Here is a 17,514-nt window from a genome sequence, read left to right as displayed (position 1 = left end):
TCTCGCGTCTGCATTTTTTATACATCTATATAATCGTTTCACCTCTGGGTTCAAAACCACACCTCTGCAGCTGATTGGCCGAACTGTTTACAATGGGCTTTTTCTTACGAAATTCACAAATAATGTATTTTTAGAAATTCTCTTTATAGATGCGACCTAAAACCCAGCTAAATAACACTTTACATGAAATCGTTGTTCATAAGACTGACATAACACATTCATGATCATGACACGTGTCATACATGAAGGAGATTTTATGCACATTTATGACAACTGTCATTTTTTCAATTATGTAATTTTTAATGCAAAGGTGGCATTGTTTGAATTGTTTTTCTTATGACATTCAGTTTGGAGTTCAGGAGATTGTCTTGACCAGGACCACACCCCTAAATGCATTGAAGCAACTGCCATGTGATTGGTTATTAGATAATTGCATTAATGAGAAATTGAACAGGTGTTCCTAATAATCCTTTAGGTGAGTGTATACCAGTACCTTTAAATGTAAATTAATTAATAGCTACAGCTCCTCACTCCCTTATCAACAGACAGTGAGCACAAAATAGATCTAATTCCTGTAAATACAGTCTGGGACAATATTATCTTTGACCACATTAGCGCTACAACATGTTAAAAAACACATTTATAAAAGCTTTTGGGAACCAGTCAGTCAGTGGTCGAGGGCGTGGCTTTATTTGTGTGACATCACATTAACAAAAGAATCAAAACAGCATGTTTAATGAGATTGCTTTGGTTTAATGGAGATTAGGGGAGGGTGTTTTTTTTCCACAAATTTTTAAAACATATTTATGTCCAAACGCCTTATAAAAGTGAGTTTTGCATAATGGGCCCTTAATGGGGAGATTTAATCAAAATATTTGATCAAAATAAACACTACAATAAGGTTTATTCATTAACAGTAGCAAATGCATTAGCTGACATGAACAACAGTAACTATAAGAAAGATTTTTTATTAATCTTTATTAATGTTATTTAAAACCAATACAATGGTTCATTGTTTGTTCATTTTAGTTGATTCAAAAATATTACTTGTGATACATGTTATCACCACAATTTGTGCAAATATTCTCATTTCACTGATATAATACGGAGACGAAGAAATAAAGCATTGGAAGGAAAAATATATTTTCTTATTGGTCCCACAGTCTGGTCACTTGTAAACGTTGCAGTAATAAGATGGAATGATTGACAGATCTGGTCGGATCAAGTTGTCTGTGTTTCTCAGAAGACTTTATTCCTTAAAGGGAACTTTAAAGGGTGTTTCAGGGCCAGCGTTGTGTCCACCTGTTCAGAAGACAGCAGCGTGTGCCACTGCGCAACAGGCTTGCGTGGATTAGACAACATATCTGCCCAATGTCTCAGCTGGTTTCCTGTAGCACTGCAGCCCAGGTAGATCTTACCAATCGCATCGTTTCTGCTAATTTTGTCATGGTCCCACACAGATATGACCAGCTGAACTTTCTGCATGAGACAAAAAACCAAAACATTTAATACAGAGTGAAACAACTAGCTATTCAGCAGATTTCTGAACATCACTCACCTGAATCTGTTCAAAGGACACATCAAATGTGAAGGATTCGTTGAAGTAGGGATTGACGGTTTGCTTCTTCACTGACGTCCTCTTTTTCTTCCACTTCTTCCGGTCCAAAATCAACTGAACTTTTACATATGGATCTACAAAAAAAATCATATTTACGTTTATGCATTCAAAGTATGGAGTCAATGACCTTAGTGTTCCTAGCACCATGGAAAGATATCCAAGACTGGGAAGTGCTAATTAAAATTTCCTGTTTTTCCAAGCTTCCCATGACCATTCAGAAAGGAATAAACCATTTATTCCTAACCTGAAGAACCTCCCTGATCCATCGGCTTCAAGTTCTTGGCTTCGAGTATGATCACAGTGAGTTTACCGTTAGTCGGGACATAGCGAAGAGAGAAACAGATATCTCCCAGATGTTCTTGCTGTAATAAAGTAAAATGATATCAGATTTTTTAGCAGTTTTCAATTCGTTAAGTTTATTTAAGTCTTTATTTAAGTTTCGCTAAGTGATCTCTCTATACCCCATGTTTGGAAGCTTCACTCAGATCGCGCCATTCCTCGATCACATGATTCCAATCCACAGTGGACAGATCCAGTCTGATCTCACCGATGATGTCATGCTTGGAGAATCTGTTAAAGTCATACACCTGCATCACCAGCGTGGACTCAACTAAATCCTTCTGAGGGATCTACAAAGAATGCAAACAACACTTCAGTGCACTTTACAAACAAATATTGGGTTGGTTAGCCCATGGTTGGGTAAATATTACCAACTGTTGACTTATAAATAAACCTTAGTTAGGGTTCACTTTAAAAATAATGTTCAGTTGTTTTCAACCCATAATTTAGTCAAATATGAACAAACCCAACATTTGGGTCATTAATAACCCTATGATGGGTTGTTGTTACCCAATTATGAGTTGAAAAAATTCAAATTTTGGATTGAAACAACCCAACTGTTGCGTTTGTCCATTTGGCTCAATTATGGGTTAAATAAACCCTCAATTTTAGAGTGTTGTTGGGTTTAAACAACTCAGGTTAACTTGATTTATAATGCAATAATTGGTTCTGCCCAATATTTACCCCACTATGGGTTAAACCAACCCAATATTTTTGTTTATTTAAAAAAAAGCTGGGTTATTTTCAACCCATAATTTGGTCAAATATGAACAAACCCAACTGTGGGGTCATAAATAACCCCAGGATGGGTTGTTGTTACCCAATTATGAGTTGAAACAACACAAATTTTGGGTTGAAACAACCCAATTGTTGGGTTTGTCCATTTGGCCCAATTTTGAGTTAAATCAACCCAACATTTTTAGAGTGTTGTTGGGTTTAAACCACCCAGCTTAAGTTTATTTATAATGCAAAAATTGGTTCTGCCCAATATTTACCCAACTATGGGTTAAACCAACCCAATATTTTGATTTAGTTATAACAGGCTACACTCAAAAAATGCTAGGTTATTTTCAACCCATAATTTGGTCAAATATGAACAAACCCAACTATTGGGTCATAAATAACCCTATGATGGGTTGTTGTTACCCAATTATGAGTTGAAACAACCCAATATTTTGTATTGAAACAACACAACTGTTGCGTTTGTCCATTTGGCCCAATTTTGGGTTAAATCAACCCAACATTTTTAGAGTGTTGTTTGGTTTAAACAACCCAGCTTAAGTTTATTTATAATGCAAAAAATTGGTTCTGCCCAATATTTACCCAACTATGAGTTAAACCAACCCGATATTTTTGTTAAGTCATAACAAGCTACACTCAAAAAAAATGCTGGGTTCTTTTCAACCCAGCGTTGGGTCAAGAAGGGACAAGCCCAGTCCCCTGGGTTGTAATTTAACCTATGCTGGGTTGTTTTAACCCACAATGCTTGGTTGTTTCAACCCATTGTTGGGTAAAATATAAACATTTTCAGGGTAAATTTAACCCAACAACTGGACTCATCCCTTTTTGACGCAATGCTGGTAAAAATAAATTATCAATTTACCTGATATTTGAAAATTTCATTGAACACAGGGTTAAGCGTTTTCCTGAAGACTTTGGTCTCGAATGTTTTGGACTTGCTGGGGAGGATATAGACTTTCACATAAGGATCAGAAGTTCCTCCTAAATCCATTGCTTTCAAATCAGCTGCTTCTTTTATTCCTACTGTCAGCTAAAATAAATGTAATACTCGTCAGTAATTTTAAAATAATTTTTAAAAATGGAAAACTGTGTTCTTAGTATTAAAACAGCTCTCAGATGAGCAGGATGCACCTCTGATTTGGGTGCATTAAACTCCAGTGAGTACTCCAGTTTTCCTCTCTGCTGATTGGCTGATCTTCCTTCAGCATCTTCTGCACCAGGCTGCACCAGCCAGCACAGACGGTGAAAACATTTAATTACTTCTGTAATTTTGTATCAACTTGACTTTTTCTTGCCTTTTTTACAGTTCCTGTCAATGCATTTCTGCATTTGAAGCATTTCTAGAATCTTTCTTAAAATTTGCTAAATAATGCGTGCATTTCTCAGAGTAGTTTGTGCGGGCTGCGCAGCATCATTGATGTCCTGCAGAGGCCTGTAGCTTTTTTGAAATCCTGAGTTCATCGCTCAAAAGTAAATATTTACATCAGTGAACATATCAGTCCCATCAAAATAGCAAATGGCAAAATGGCAAGTGTCATTGTTCATGAACAAGACAATCAAAATGTTTAGCCATGTTGTCAATATACAAATGTAGCATTTCTCAAATCAGAAATGTATTTTTCAAAACACTTAGTTTTGGATTGCATTGTTTTGGACAAATTGCAAATGCTTGATACAATAATGCAGATGATTATGTACAATTGTTTTTGCTACATTTTCAATTGCTTGTCATTTGTATCAAACATTTAGGAATTAGTTCATTGTACAAGGCATGTTATCCAAAATTGTTGACTTTTGTGTCATAATCTTTTACTGTAGCATGCTAGTTTTTTTTGTATATTTTGTAAATTGAATTTATAAAAACTGAATTGATAAATTGCTGTCAAGTGAACCATGAAATTTTGAGTTCAGAAAATTTTACACACTGCAAAAAATGATTTTCAAGAAAATGTTTTCTTAGTATTTTTGTCTTGTTTACAGTAAAAATATAAAAAAAAAATCTTAAATTAGGATGTTTTTTTTCTTGATGAGCAAAATGACCCAAGAAAATAAGTCTAGTTTATAGACCAAAAATATCAAATTTAAGTGATTTTGTGCATAAAACAAGCAAAAAAGCAAAAAAAAACTTCTTAAAAAAGAGAATTTCTTAAAAAAAATTGTTAAAAAAAAAGATTATTTTGCTTACCCCATTGGCAGATATTTTTGCTTGTTTTATTCACAAAATCACTTAAATTTGATATTTTTGGTCTAACAACTAGACTTATTTTCTTGGGTTGTTTTGCTCATCAAGAAAAAGCATCCTAATTTAAGAATTTTTTAAAATATTTTTACTGAAAACAAGACAAAAATACTAAGATTTTTTTTCTTGAAAATCATTTTTTGCAATGCATTTCTTTGGTGTAATTTAGCAATGTTTTATTTGTACTGTAAAATATGATGTTTTTTTATCACAATGTCTGTCATTTGTTTTTACAGAAAAAAGGTGAAAATGTGGATTCGTCCACAGTTTACATCAGAAAATATTGACACCTATAATTGTGTACACTTATTGACAACATGGCATAACATTTTGACTGTTTTGTTCATGAACAATAACACAAGGAAGTACTATTTTTATAGTGACGCGTTCACTGATGTAAAAATGTATTTCTGAGAGATAAACTAAGGATTTTAAACAAGTTACCGGGTTTTGCAGGATATCCATGATGTTGTGCAGTTTGTACAAATTGTTCTGAGAAATGCATGCATTATTTTAAAAATGATTTAAGAAATGACCCAAAGCAACTGTAAAAAATACAAGATTAGAAAGGTTCACTGTACACTGTAAAAAAGTTCACTTTTTTTCACAGATTCACTTGAAACAGCAATTTATCAGTTCACATTTACAAAAGACTAAAAAAAATATGGAATACATGTTTTAGCATCCTGACACACCAACCTCTCCCAACCAATGGCATGAGTTTGGACAAAATAGTTCAAAAGTTCAAGTCATTTTTTGTGATTTTTCTACATAAAATCATCCTACATAATGTAAAGAACAGTCTGTGAAAATATAATCTTGATATCTTTAATACTGACTGAGTAAAGTCATGTCAAAGATTGAAATCAATGAGTTAAGCAAGACTTCTGTAAACATCTCCATTTGTTGTCCGCTTAAACTCATTGAAACCTAACCTACAAATTTCCAAGCAGTGTTCTCTCACCAGCGCTGTGGTCGTGCTCCCTGTCATCCCTTCCATATTGATCGTCTGGTCCATCTTCTTCTTCTTCTTCTTTCCTTTGCAGCAACATTTTACACAGCAGCACACCACGCAGATCAGCATCAAGAGGATGATGGCAGCGAATATAGTATAGATGGCCCATCTTGGCACTGTTGAAAAACACAATCATTTTCGATCCTACATCAAAGCAGCAGAGTAAAGGGTCCAGTATAGTACCATGACACACATCCAACAAAAGATGAAGGCAGTGCCCAGCCAGGAGAATTAGGGGAAGTTAAACTTGTAACAAGTGTAAATTAAGAAGAGAGAAATGTGCGCAAGGGGTGAAATTAGATATGGACCACATGAAGCAGGTGCTGGACAAGGATTCAAATGATATACTCACAAGGAATCTTGTCCAGTATGGAGGACAGAAACCCAGGAGCAGCTGTTGTGGTGTTGGTGCGGTGGGGTGTGTTAGTCGGTTTTAATCGTGGGGGTTTTGGTGTCATGGTGAAATGGATAAGAGGGCCAGTGGGTTACTGTAAATAATACACAGAGAAAAGAAAGTGAATGTTGTTATGTGTCACCCTCTACTGGTTAGAATGGTATTGCAACATCTCACTGTAAAACCTAACAGTTAACTTAACTCAAACCATTTAAGTAAACCGGTTGCATTAGACCATTTAAGTTTTAAAACACATACATTTAAGTACTGTGAACTTGAGTCATTTGCAATTATGCACTTATATTTAAGTAGTGTGAACTTAAATATAAGTGCATAACTGCATATGACTCATTTTGTTTAAGTGTATATAATATTTTTTATATTTCTTGCATAAAAGATCCCCAGTCAACACGAAATGTTTTGGTTGCATTGTTGCAGTACTGTTTTAAAAACATTTGAGAAATCACACCCTATAAAAACAAGATGCACCAAAATAAAATGTTTCTGCAAATTTGTGTCATCAACATTACAGTAATATATCAGGTGGAAATGTTATCCTTCTCACAGCAAACATAAGTTTTAACAACATGCTTGTGTTTACCAGGAAGTCATGAGAGTCATTTTAAAACTCATTTTAGAGTGAATTTTTATCTTTTGAAAAGAAAAGTAAGTCATAGATTGAAACATGAGGAAAATCTAACCACAACAGAAACAAACAAAAAACTGGTGTTAAACGTTTTCCATAAGTGTTTGCACCTGGTTGCTATCGAGGATATTTCATCACCACCAAAGTTAAACATCTAAGATGTGTTGACAACCTTCTCCAGCCCATTAAAACTGGGTGTGCTTAAAATCCACAGATAACATTCTTTTCCTGTGAAACAACTTACTTTTATGGAGTAATTTTTGCCTTGGTTAAGAATTCAAGACCTATATGATAATGCATCATTTTCAAATCTGAATTTTTTTTAAGTTGAATAAAGCTTACTGTAGATGGTGAATAGCTCATGCCATACCTCAAATAGATCAATAATAATCTACAAATAAAATGAATCAACAATAAACATTACAGAAAAATAACATTATACATTATAACAAAATATAATGGAACTTTTACAGTGCATCTGTCATATCAGTACGTGTGTTCACTGGGAATCAAACCCATGTCATTTACCCTGCTAACGTAATGCTAGTTGAGCTGCAGAATATAAAAAAACCCGAAATATTACAAAGCAACAGGATATCAAAGGAAAACTCACTGTTGTAGATTAAATTTGATCTCGATCCTTGGTTAAAGTATAAAAACAAACATTAATGTTCATAGTATGAGCACATTCCCGACTGATGTGAATGAAGACCTCACCGTTAAAGTGCTAAAGAGGGAAGGAAGTTACTGCCCACAGCAGAAGTTCAATCAGCTCAGGAAAGAACCATTATGACCCATTTGCTGGTCAAGAGTAACAAATATTAGAGATTTAATAGCAATCTTGGGTCGTCTGCTTTTGGTGAGCAAGGGCCACAATGGATAAAACAACCTGAAGGGCTACTTTTTGATATAATCTACTCAAAACTTTTTTGCTTTACTTGTTGATTTTATTTTATTTTACTTGCTGATATATTTTATCATTGTTTAAAATGTTTACATACATGAAAGAAGCCAATCTTATATAAAAATATGTAATAAATAAATATTATAATTGAGCCCATTAATAATATGTGTTATGGCGGGCACATCACAGACTCTCCGCGGGCACCATGTTGGAGACCACTGGTATAGAAGCTTATTAACCAACTAATATCGGTTATTTTATCAAAACACAACTCACAGTAAGCTGAAACTGTCCGGAAAAAAATGGTCTCTAGCACTATGGCAGTACCCTTTCAAAAAGTACACCATTGTTACTAAAGAGTTCATATCGGTACCTCAGAGGTACATTTTGGTACTAAAGAGTGCATATAATAATCTCAAAAGTACTTAAATGGTACATATTAGGACATTTATAAAGGGTACCGTCCCAGTGACAGCTTAGGACCATTTTTGACAATGTAAAGAATACTGAAATACACACTAAAGAAAACAATTAAACTTACCTTTTTAGTTGGTATTTTACTCAATAGCTCCTTTTAGGTTCTCTTGTCCAGTTTTAGGTTATGAAAAGAGTCATTGTTTTTGTTGCAGTCTTCATCAATGACTATAGGTCATCTAGACAGTTTTCCTTAAGGAGTTCCTTCAGTATGGAACAAAAGTTTGGCACCTGCCACACCTCAATAATACACAAAACTGACATGGTGTATGCCCTTATTACACAGCTAAGCTATGTAAAGTAAAACAGAGGTGTATATGGTTTATAAACGACAAAAGTCAAACAAAACATTTCCACATATATCTTAAATGAATAGATAAAATGTCCTAATGTTTAATTGCAGATTTGTAATACTGACAAGCTGCATTTTTGCTCTAGTAATGAGCTCAACCGGATGAGTAGTGAGTATACAAATAAGACTATGATAATATTATAATAGAAACCAGTTGTACAGTACTGTGTAAACTTCTATGAAAACTTGTTTAGGTATCATTGTACAATGCCAAAAAGTCTATATTTAAATGGGTGATCATAATTGCAGGTGCATTTGGTGTCCATAGTCTTCTTTTCTTTTTTATTTGCTTTTGCTTTTTAAATGTTTATATTTTTTATTATTTTAATTATTTGGTCATGGATCACAAGATGGATCACAGGCCATAACAATATAATATTTTCTGTAAAGTGTCCTATATGGCTGAAAATCATGATTTGCAGTTACCAAGTAAGTATGCGATGTCCCCTTCCAAAAGTGGCCTTCAAGGGAGAAAAAAAATGCCATTTGTAGTACGCCTATAGTCTCTCCTAACATATCAGCGCTTCACACTCCTGTCCAGTAGGTGGCGGTAAATGCACCTTAAGCTGGTTTGCCAACGCCACAAAACCCCTTGAAGAGAAGAAGAAGAAAGAAAAAGGCTGTTCGACTTGTTTTTTATATTGAATTAATCATATTCAACAATTTTTTACATTAGCCAAGGGATGAAAGGAAAAAAAATTAATTCAAATAAAATAATAAATAAATAAAATAAAATAAATAAAATAACATTCCTTATGTAATGACATGTCGTAGGAGAAAACAAACAAACAAAAGAGCACAAATCTAACAATTTTTTTATTATTTTTTTTATTATTATTTTTTAAGGACAACTCCAAAACAAATGAAAAAAAAAGTTTCTGTATGTTGACCACAAAAAGTACAAAACATGTCAATGTCACAATTAAATCGGTTTACAAGGAAATATTTACTGGGGTAATATTTATAAATGAGTTTAAAAGATATTTTTTGTTCATAAATATTTATGAGGTAATTTTCAAATTCTATGCATATCAAACCATCAACACCAAAAAGTTATAATAGGAGGTCTACATACAACATCCCTTTGAAAAAGAACCCGAACCTGTCGATTATCGTGTGTAATAGAGGAAGAAGGAAAGCATATTTGACCGAAGGTGGTTGGGGATTCGACTTCGTGTGTTGCCGCAAAAAAAATGACAGGCGTGATGACATCGAGATACCGCGAGAGCGATTAGAAATCATACGGAGGAGTCTGCTGTCGAATCGCTCTCGCGGTATTGTGATGTCATCCGCTTGTCGGTTCTTGAAGTCGGACAAGCCTACTACATTGCGATTCTGGCTAGAGGGAATACAGTTACGACCAAATCTTGCGAGCTGTTGGGTTTTAGGTTAGGTAGGATTATGATGAAAAACAACGGTTCTGGCTAGATAGGATACAGTTACGGTTTAAATCCTGTAAAATGTTGGGTTTAGGGTTAAACTTTGGGGGTAGGATTAGAATGAAAACATCGCTCACACGGATTCTGGCCGCAGCTGTATCCCTTCTAGCTACAACTAAGCATTGCGCGCGCACGTTGTACCGCTCCGCAGCGCCGGGTGGCAGCGCGTGGCGTGAAACGCAATATTTACAGACAACATTTGTTTGCGTTGTGTACAATACAGCACTCAGACGTGTTGGGCAATAATTTAACATATTATACTTTTTGGGCGTGTCCTTGTCGTGCTAGACCACGCGCGAGATTGTTTTGTTGTTTCTAGTCAACTGTCGACACTTCCGTGTATGTTCATGTAGGTAAAGGACAAATCGTGTAAAGAGTATGGAAGAGACAAAGGTAAAGTCATGAATTACAACTAGTTAGGCAACGAACTAGATCAAATATTAATTTACTGTACACTCTTGCATGCACGTGTTTGTACAGGATCACATCGGTCCTCTTATTACCGCTCTGCAATATAATGATATATTTGACCTGGACTCCACACAAACTGATACAGAAGTGCTACCAAAAGGCACTGCTTTCAGCTTTATTAAGGTAAGAAATATCATATTTGAGCAGGGTTTCATTCATGGTTATATATTCCTATGAGATATATTCTGATTCTAAAGTGATTTCAGGCTGTACAGTCAGTGAATCAAAGACTCGTGAATCAGATCAGCACCGAGTCATTGGGTTTTGAAGTGATTCTCATCGCAAGAGAGGATTCAGAAGTAACCAAAGAGAAGATCGTTGAGAGTGTGAATCATTATGGTAAGATCATGTTTGATATAGCTCTCTTTTATGTGCATTTCAACGTAATATATATATTTTTAAATGTGATAATATTGAAATCTTTTTTCATCAGGTCTAGGTATCAGCAAATTTTACTTTTGCAAAAATGAAGAACTCATAAAGACTCTTCAATCACACAAGGTTAAGCTGTTCCTCTCGACCAACAGAGATGATATCGATAAAGCCCTACAGGCAGGTAGAAAACCTTAAGATGTCCTTAAATTTATGAAATTGAATGTATGCTTATGAGGTTTTGTTATTCTGATGTATATTTGGACTTTCAGCACACTAGGGCCTGGTTTTACCTACCCAGTCTCATGTAGATGCGTATACGCCAAATTACAATTTTCTGTATATATGATACTACAGCCCTTCTTGTTCACTTAATACAGCACATTTTTTTATGTGGTTTTATATATTGGTTTCTCCATTTTTTTCTGTTTTTTAAACCATTTTTGTTTGGTTTGGGGTTAGATTTGGGGTATGCTTAGGATGTTATTTAATATATAGGTTTCTCCATGTTTTTGTCTTATTTTTAAGCCCTGGTCGCTTGAAATTGGGGTTAGGGATAGGATGTAATTTCATGTATCAAAAAGTAAAAAAAAAAATAGAGAAACCAATACATAAAACGACACAAAAAGATGCACGGGATTAGGTGAACGGGAAGGACTGGCGTATCATGCACACAAAATTGGAATTTGGAACCTTGGAATGTATTGCTTGAGTTTTCACACTTTGTGCTATTTATACGCATCTCCATGACTGGGCTGGGTTTTACAGATAAGGCTTAGCTAAAGCCAAAACATTAGGCCTTAGTTACAGTTTTTTACAGATGCTGGGACGCATTTCTCGGTGCTTAAGGTCACTTTTGCAAAACTCTTCACACAGTTCTCCTAACCAACTTTCAGCTTCGCAAAGCAGTTCATTTTACATTCAAAATGCACTACAACTACCAAAACACTTTATTCAGGTTTCAAATCAACTCATTCTTTCAGAACACTAACAAAGGTTTACTGCCGACAAACACATTTTGTCACCCACAAAACAATGACTTAAAAACACTAACAACATTTAGCATTATACAATGTTTTCTTGTGTAAAAGTTTATAATTCTGTTTATAATTCACTGCAATATATGTTACTGGAATAAATCAGACATGATGCAGAATTCGTCAATATTTTATGTTGTTTATTTATTTTTTATTTTTTTTGCAAAATTCTTATTTTATTTATATTTATTTTATTTTAATTCCAAAATACAAGAATTTGTACACACACCATTCACTGATACAAATACAATAGTAATGCTAATCTACTCGGTCTTCTCCATTTGGCCAATTGTTTTTATAGCATTTAATTTTGAGATTTAAATATATTTCATTAAAATAGAAGTGTAGAAATGTAGCAAATTGCTGTCTTGTTCAGTTTTGTATCATGTTATTGTTTTGAACATAAGTTTAACAGTTTTGAAAACAGTATGTAAGCATGTGCAAATTGGCCTATACGTACAAAGAGTTTTGGCAGTTGTTGTGTCTGAGTGAAAAAATAATTCGTGAAATTTGAGAGATCAGATGTAGTCATTGAATGCATTTTTTTTTAATCTCACATAGACTTCTGTTGTGCTCACTGTGTGAGGAGTTTTGCAAAAGTGACCTGAGTGTTGAGAGATGTGTCCTAGTGTCTGTAAAAAAACCTGTAAATTAAGATCTTAACGCATCTTTTATAAACATGCCTCAGAAAAAGACACTGTACAAAGTAATTTGTTGGTTCAACTTCCATAGTAGGAAAAACAAATACGATGGAATTCAATGGGTACCATCAACTGTATGCTTACCATCATTTATCAAAATATTATCTTTTGGATTCATAAGAAAAACAACATGATGGTGAGAAAATTATTATTTTTGGGTGAACTTTTTTTTGTAAAGTCAAACTAATATTTCTAAGTTGAATTAACTCAAAATTTTAAGCCAACCAAGTAACTTTATTTGTATTTTTTTTAAGTTAAACCAACTTTTTTTTTAGTGTCTGCAGACAAATAAATGGCACAGGCATATTTTAAGATCTTTCATAGTGTCTCTATTTTCAGTAGAGCCAGCTCAAACGTGTGTTTTAGTCTACCCGTTCTCACCAAGATGTGTACAAATGACACGCAGTGTGATTATCGTGCAATAGATACGCCAAATTTCGATTTTGCGTGCATATGATACGCCAGTCCTTCCCATTCACTTATATGGCGAATCGTTTCGTGTCGTTTTATTTATTGTTTTCTCATTTGTTTTCTGTTTTTTAAACCATTTTCGCTTGGGTTTAGGGTTAGATTTCAGATTTGTTTAAGCAGGTTATTTAACATACAGGTTTCTCTATGTTTTTGTCTATATTTAAGCCATGGTCGCTTGGAGTTGGGGTCAGAGTTGGGGTTTGGGTTAGGATGTCATTTTTATATAACAAAAAGTTGTTCTAACCCTAAACCCAAGTGAAAAAGGTAAAAAAAAACAGAAAACATGAGAAAACAATAAATAAAATGACACGAAACGATTCGCCATATAAGTGAATGGGAAAGACTGGCGTATCATATGCACGCAAAATCGGAATTTGGCGTATCTATTGCACGATAATCACACTGCGTCTTAGTCTAGGACTAGCCTTAAGCCTTGTCTGTGAAACCGTCTTTTAGTATGATCCGAGTGAAAACCTTACTTCAGCAGCCTGGTTTGCAGGTTTTATTGTGTTTGTTTAAGGTTAATGTTGACACTGTACATACATCACTTATTATTTTATTTATCTTAGTTGTCTCACCCTGTTCCTGTAATCTCTTTTCATTTGTTGTTGAGTCTAGGACTTGCAGCTGCTTCGCTGTATGATCAGCTTGGTCAACATGTTTTTGATCAGCTGAAGGTCATTTTCTCAGGAGATGTTATTGGCTTCTCAGAGGATTCACGTGATAGTCTTGCAGATTTTGGATTCAGTGAAACCCAGCTAAAAACTTTTAAAACAGCAAAGGTAACTAAATAATATTCAACTCAAAATAAACATGATATAAAATGCTACAGTATACAACTTTGGCTCAGTCTAGACATATTTTATCAGTATGTGTGTTTACTACTGGGATTCAAACCTATGACCTTTGTGATGCATACATAATACCAGGGTTCCCACAGGTCCTTGAAAATTTGTGAATCTGGGGGGAAAATTGAAGGCCCTGGGAAGTTTTTGAAAATATACATGCATAGATACAGGTCATTGAAAGTGCTTGAATCTATTTTATGCAAGAAGTTTTCTGGAAAAAAAATCCATATTATTCCCTGTGTAGTGTAGGATAATATCATAAAATTCTAGACTTTTAAGCACACGTGTATGCGAATGTTGATTCATACCAAAATGATTTTTTGCATAATTGTGTTTGACACGTGAAAACGTCTCGGGTTACGTATGTTTCCTGAGAAGGGAACGAGACGCTACGTCTCCTTTGCCATACTTCCTGCGTCCCTGTAACGCTGTCTTTGGCAATATTTCAGATAGCGATATACTTCCTGGCTCCCTCGTCACCCTGTCTTAGTCGTTAAGGCTCACCATTGGTTGAATTTGATATACACATTCAGACACACTTACCACTGGAGGCGTCCCCAATGTGTCACCGCAGTGACGCAGCGCGAGTTCCCTCGAAAGGGAACTGTAACAATGTATCTTAAAAGGTAATACGATGTAACCTTGCTCTTACTTGAAATGTGTCCCCACATTTAGTCCTTGAATTTTAGGGTATTGGACCTGGAAAGTCCCTGAAAGGGCCTTGAATTTGAAGTTAATTTTGCACACGCTTGATTAATTATTTTGTTTTCAGATGTGCATAAAAGAGTTTGTTTCTCTGATCGGTGAGATGAGGAGACGGTTTGGACGCGAGAACAGTCCTCTTTGCACGTGTCTCATAACAGCGTGGGGCTCTAGAGACGTCTGTACCGCTGCACTGAAAACTCTTCGGGAATGGGGCCTGGATGTGGACGAGGCATTTTGTTTGGCTGGAGCTCCTTGCAGTCCCATATTGGCCGTGGTGAAACCACACATACTGTGGGACGGTGGCCTTCACAATGTAGAGGACACCCCTGCCCAGAACTAAAAGTGCCATTTGGACACAGAACAGTTATTTGACTTCAATTGAGTGCCAATGTTTTCATACATTTCATGTTACGCTTTGCATTTATTATTATTTGAAAAGATGAAGGAGAATTTGTAAAGGTTATTCTGGTTTAATAAAAGACTATGCGGTAAAACATAAAGCTATACATATAACTTCTGTTTCATTCATCTTTTGGGGTTTAAAAGTAGAATAATGATACAGAGTTGACAATAACTACGCCAAGTAATAAGTAAAACATGTTTAAAAACCTCTAAACTACTGAAATAAAATCCAACCACAAGTACAAAACAATGGCATCTGTGCAATGACTAGAAGATAATAGTATTTATATGTACAATGAAGTTAAAATGATCACATCATTATTAAACTTGATCCTAACATGGCTTCATGTGAACTTCAGTAAGGCACTGCTTATACAATATGACTTTAAAAGTCATTTCTGGCTAAAAACAAATTATATACAACAAACGTATAGAAATGGTAACAATAAAATATTAAAATACAATACTAAATCTGGATTTGTCAATGCCAGTTTTATGCATAATTCTCATCAAACATACATAAAACAAAGAGTAAATATTCTGCATTTATGCAGTAACGTAACACTATGGTAACTAACTAACTAACATAAAAGTTCATCTTTGGCTCAACATAGTAAAACACTGATTGATAAACGCTTTACAAAATGAGGCTATAAACCGACCACAGCATAAAATATCAAATGAAATCTCTCTGCACGTAGAATAAACCTACATTAAAAAAATGCACGTTCATACAAACGGCTAAAATAAGAATGTAATAAGATTAAAAATATATATTTACGTTTCCATGCATTTAATCCTTCATCCAGCTGTGATTTATGTGACAAGGGTACAGGTACCATTTTCTTACAGTATCTTATATGTAAATGAAAATTTGCATATTTTCTGTTTGTATGTGAAACAATATTCAGCTTGTTGTAGGCGAATAGCAAAACCGCTCTAAACAACCAGCTTACCCAATGAAAACCTGACTTCTGTGGATAGGTTTAAAAAAAAGCTTAATTTCTGCTATTTCAGTTGAGGTCCTCAAACGTAGATGCCGTCAGGATTTAAAGTTGAGGAAATGGGACTCGGCAGTCTGTGAATGCTGCCGACCATAGGGTGAGACAAACCCGAACGTTTCAATGAGCCAGTTAATGCAGCGATATCTGTAAAAAGATAAGGATGTATTTTTATTATCAAGGCCATAAGGTTGGTTTTCGAAAAATACAGCACTTGCAGTTGAATTATGGTATAAATATTCAGATAAAAACACACACAAAAGACATAGGCCCCGTTTCACAGACAAGCCAGGACTTAGTTAAATTAAGACATTTAAGCATTTTTTATAAACATGTCTTGGAAAAATACGTTACTGTTGTATCTTAAGACAAATCAATGGCACTGGCATATTTTAGGATATGTACGTGCAAGTTATTTTTAGTTGAGACAGCTCAAACTTGTTTTTAGCCTTAAGCCTGTCTGTGAAACCGAGGGAAAATGTATTACAGTGCAACCAGCTTTGGTTTGTTAAATAAAGAGAATGGCTTTGTGTTTATAATGGTATGTTATACTATTTATGCAATTTTTTTAAGTATGCATAACAGGGCTCCAGATTAACTTTTTTCACTAGGAGCACAGTGGCCCCCAACTGAAAATCTTAGGGGCGCAACCAAAAAATTTAGGGGCACACACCGTAAATGAACATGCTAACCAAATATTCACATTTCTACCAATTTCCATTGTATTACTAATAAATACTTTAATGATAGATGCAGAAAGTACAATGTGATGTTTTCAAATTCAGTATCACATCACAAAAAAAGGTCAAATTTCTGGTCGCACATGTGCGATTGGATGTAAAATTCAGTGGCACACTCTAAAATTTTGGTGGCAGTCTGGAGCCCTGCATAATGCACAAAAATCATACTTTGTGAAGCATGGTATCCCACAATGCATTGTGTTCAACTTGACATTCAATTTCAGACATGATTGTGTCTCTTTTGTTCATCATTATCTTTAGACAAATTCAATCAAAAAATACAAAATAACCATTTTCCAAGATAAGTGAATATCACTTGCAGAATTAAATGGATAGTTTACCCAAAAATTAAAAAATGTTTCCTAATCTTCATGTTGTTTTAAACCTGTATGAGTTTCTTTATTCTGTTGAACACAAAAGAAGATATTTTGATACATGATGGTAACCACACAGTTGATGGTACCCATTGATTTCCATAGTAGGAACAACATATACTATGGAAGTCAATGGGTAATGTGCTTACCATCTATAATCAAAATATCTTATTTTGTGTTCAAAAGAATAACTTATAAGGGTTTAAAACAACATAAGGGTGAATAAATAAT

General features: G+C 34.7%; 3 protein-coding genes across 6 annotated transcripts in view; 1 reads left to right on the top strand and 2 right to left on the bottom strand.

The window, feature by feature from the left end:
• Positions 1-667: 667 nt before the first annotated feature.
• Positions 668-9,291, bottom strand: syt8 (synaptotagmin VIII). 4 transcript variants are annotated; one of them, XM_073868851.1, is made up of 9 exons: positions 9,149-9,291; positions 6,305-6,440; positions 5,906-6,068; positions 3,830-3,929; positions 3,561-3,728; positions 2,080-2,247; positions 1,863-1,980; positions 1,559-1,692; positions 668-1,479 (listed from the first exon to the last, which is right to left on the bottom strand). In XM_073868851.1, the coding sequence occupies exons 2-9, from the start codon at positions 6,408-6,410 to the stop codon at positions 1,240-1,242; spliced, it is 1,197 nt and encodes a 398-aa protein (XP_073724952.1). In that variant the 5' UTR covers positions 6,411-6,440; positions 9,149-9,291; the 3' UTR covers positions 668-1,239. The 4 variants fall into 4 exon arrangements, with proteins under 4 accessions (XP_073724952.1, XP_073724950.1, XP_073724951.1 ...); XM_073868849.1 differs by lacking the exon at positions 9,149-9,291 and adding an exon at positions 8,438-8,669; XM_073868850.1 differs by lacking the exon at positions 9,149-9,291 and adding an exon at positions 7,606-7,745.
• Positions 9,292-10,276: 985 nt separating this feature from the next.
• On the top strand, positions 10,277-15,279 carry LOC129433078 (cytosolic 5'-nucleotidase 1B). Its single transcript, XM_055191534.2, has 6 exons — positions 10,277-10,554; positions 10,642-10,755; positions 10,839-10,971; positions 11,066-11,188; positions 13,832-13,995; positions 14,834-15,279. Exons 1-6 carry the CDS (start codon positions 10,540-10,542, stop codon positions 15,104-15,106), a joined length of 822 nt encoding a protein of 273 aa, XP_055047509.2. The 5' UTR covers positions 10,277-10,539; the 3' UTR covers positions 15,107-15,279.
• Positions 15,217-17,514, bottom strand: part of rassf8a (Ras association domain family member 8a) — a 29,978-nt gene continuing 27,680 nt past the window's right edge. The window contains exon 6 of the mRNA XM_073868300.1: positions 15,217-16,316. Within this exon, the coding sequence (XP_073724401.1) occupies positions 16,195-16,316 (122 nt within the window). The 3' untranslated portion in view covers positions 15,217-16,194. The remainder of the gene's footprint in view (positions 16,317-17,514) is intronic.

The sequence above is a fragment of the Misgurnus anguillicaudatus genome, chromosome 6 (genome assembly GCF_027580225.2).
Source record: "Misgurnus anguillicaudatus chromosome 6, ASM2758022v2, whole genome shotgun sequence".
NCBI lineage: Eukaryota > Metazoa > Chordata > Actinopteri > Cypriniformes > Cobitidae > Misgurnus > Misgurnus anguillicaudatus.
This window is presented reverse-complemented; position numbering and strand designations above follow the sequence as displayed.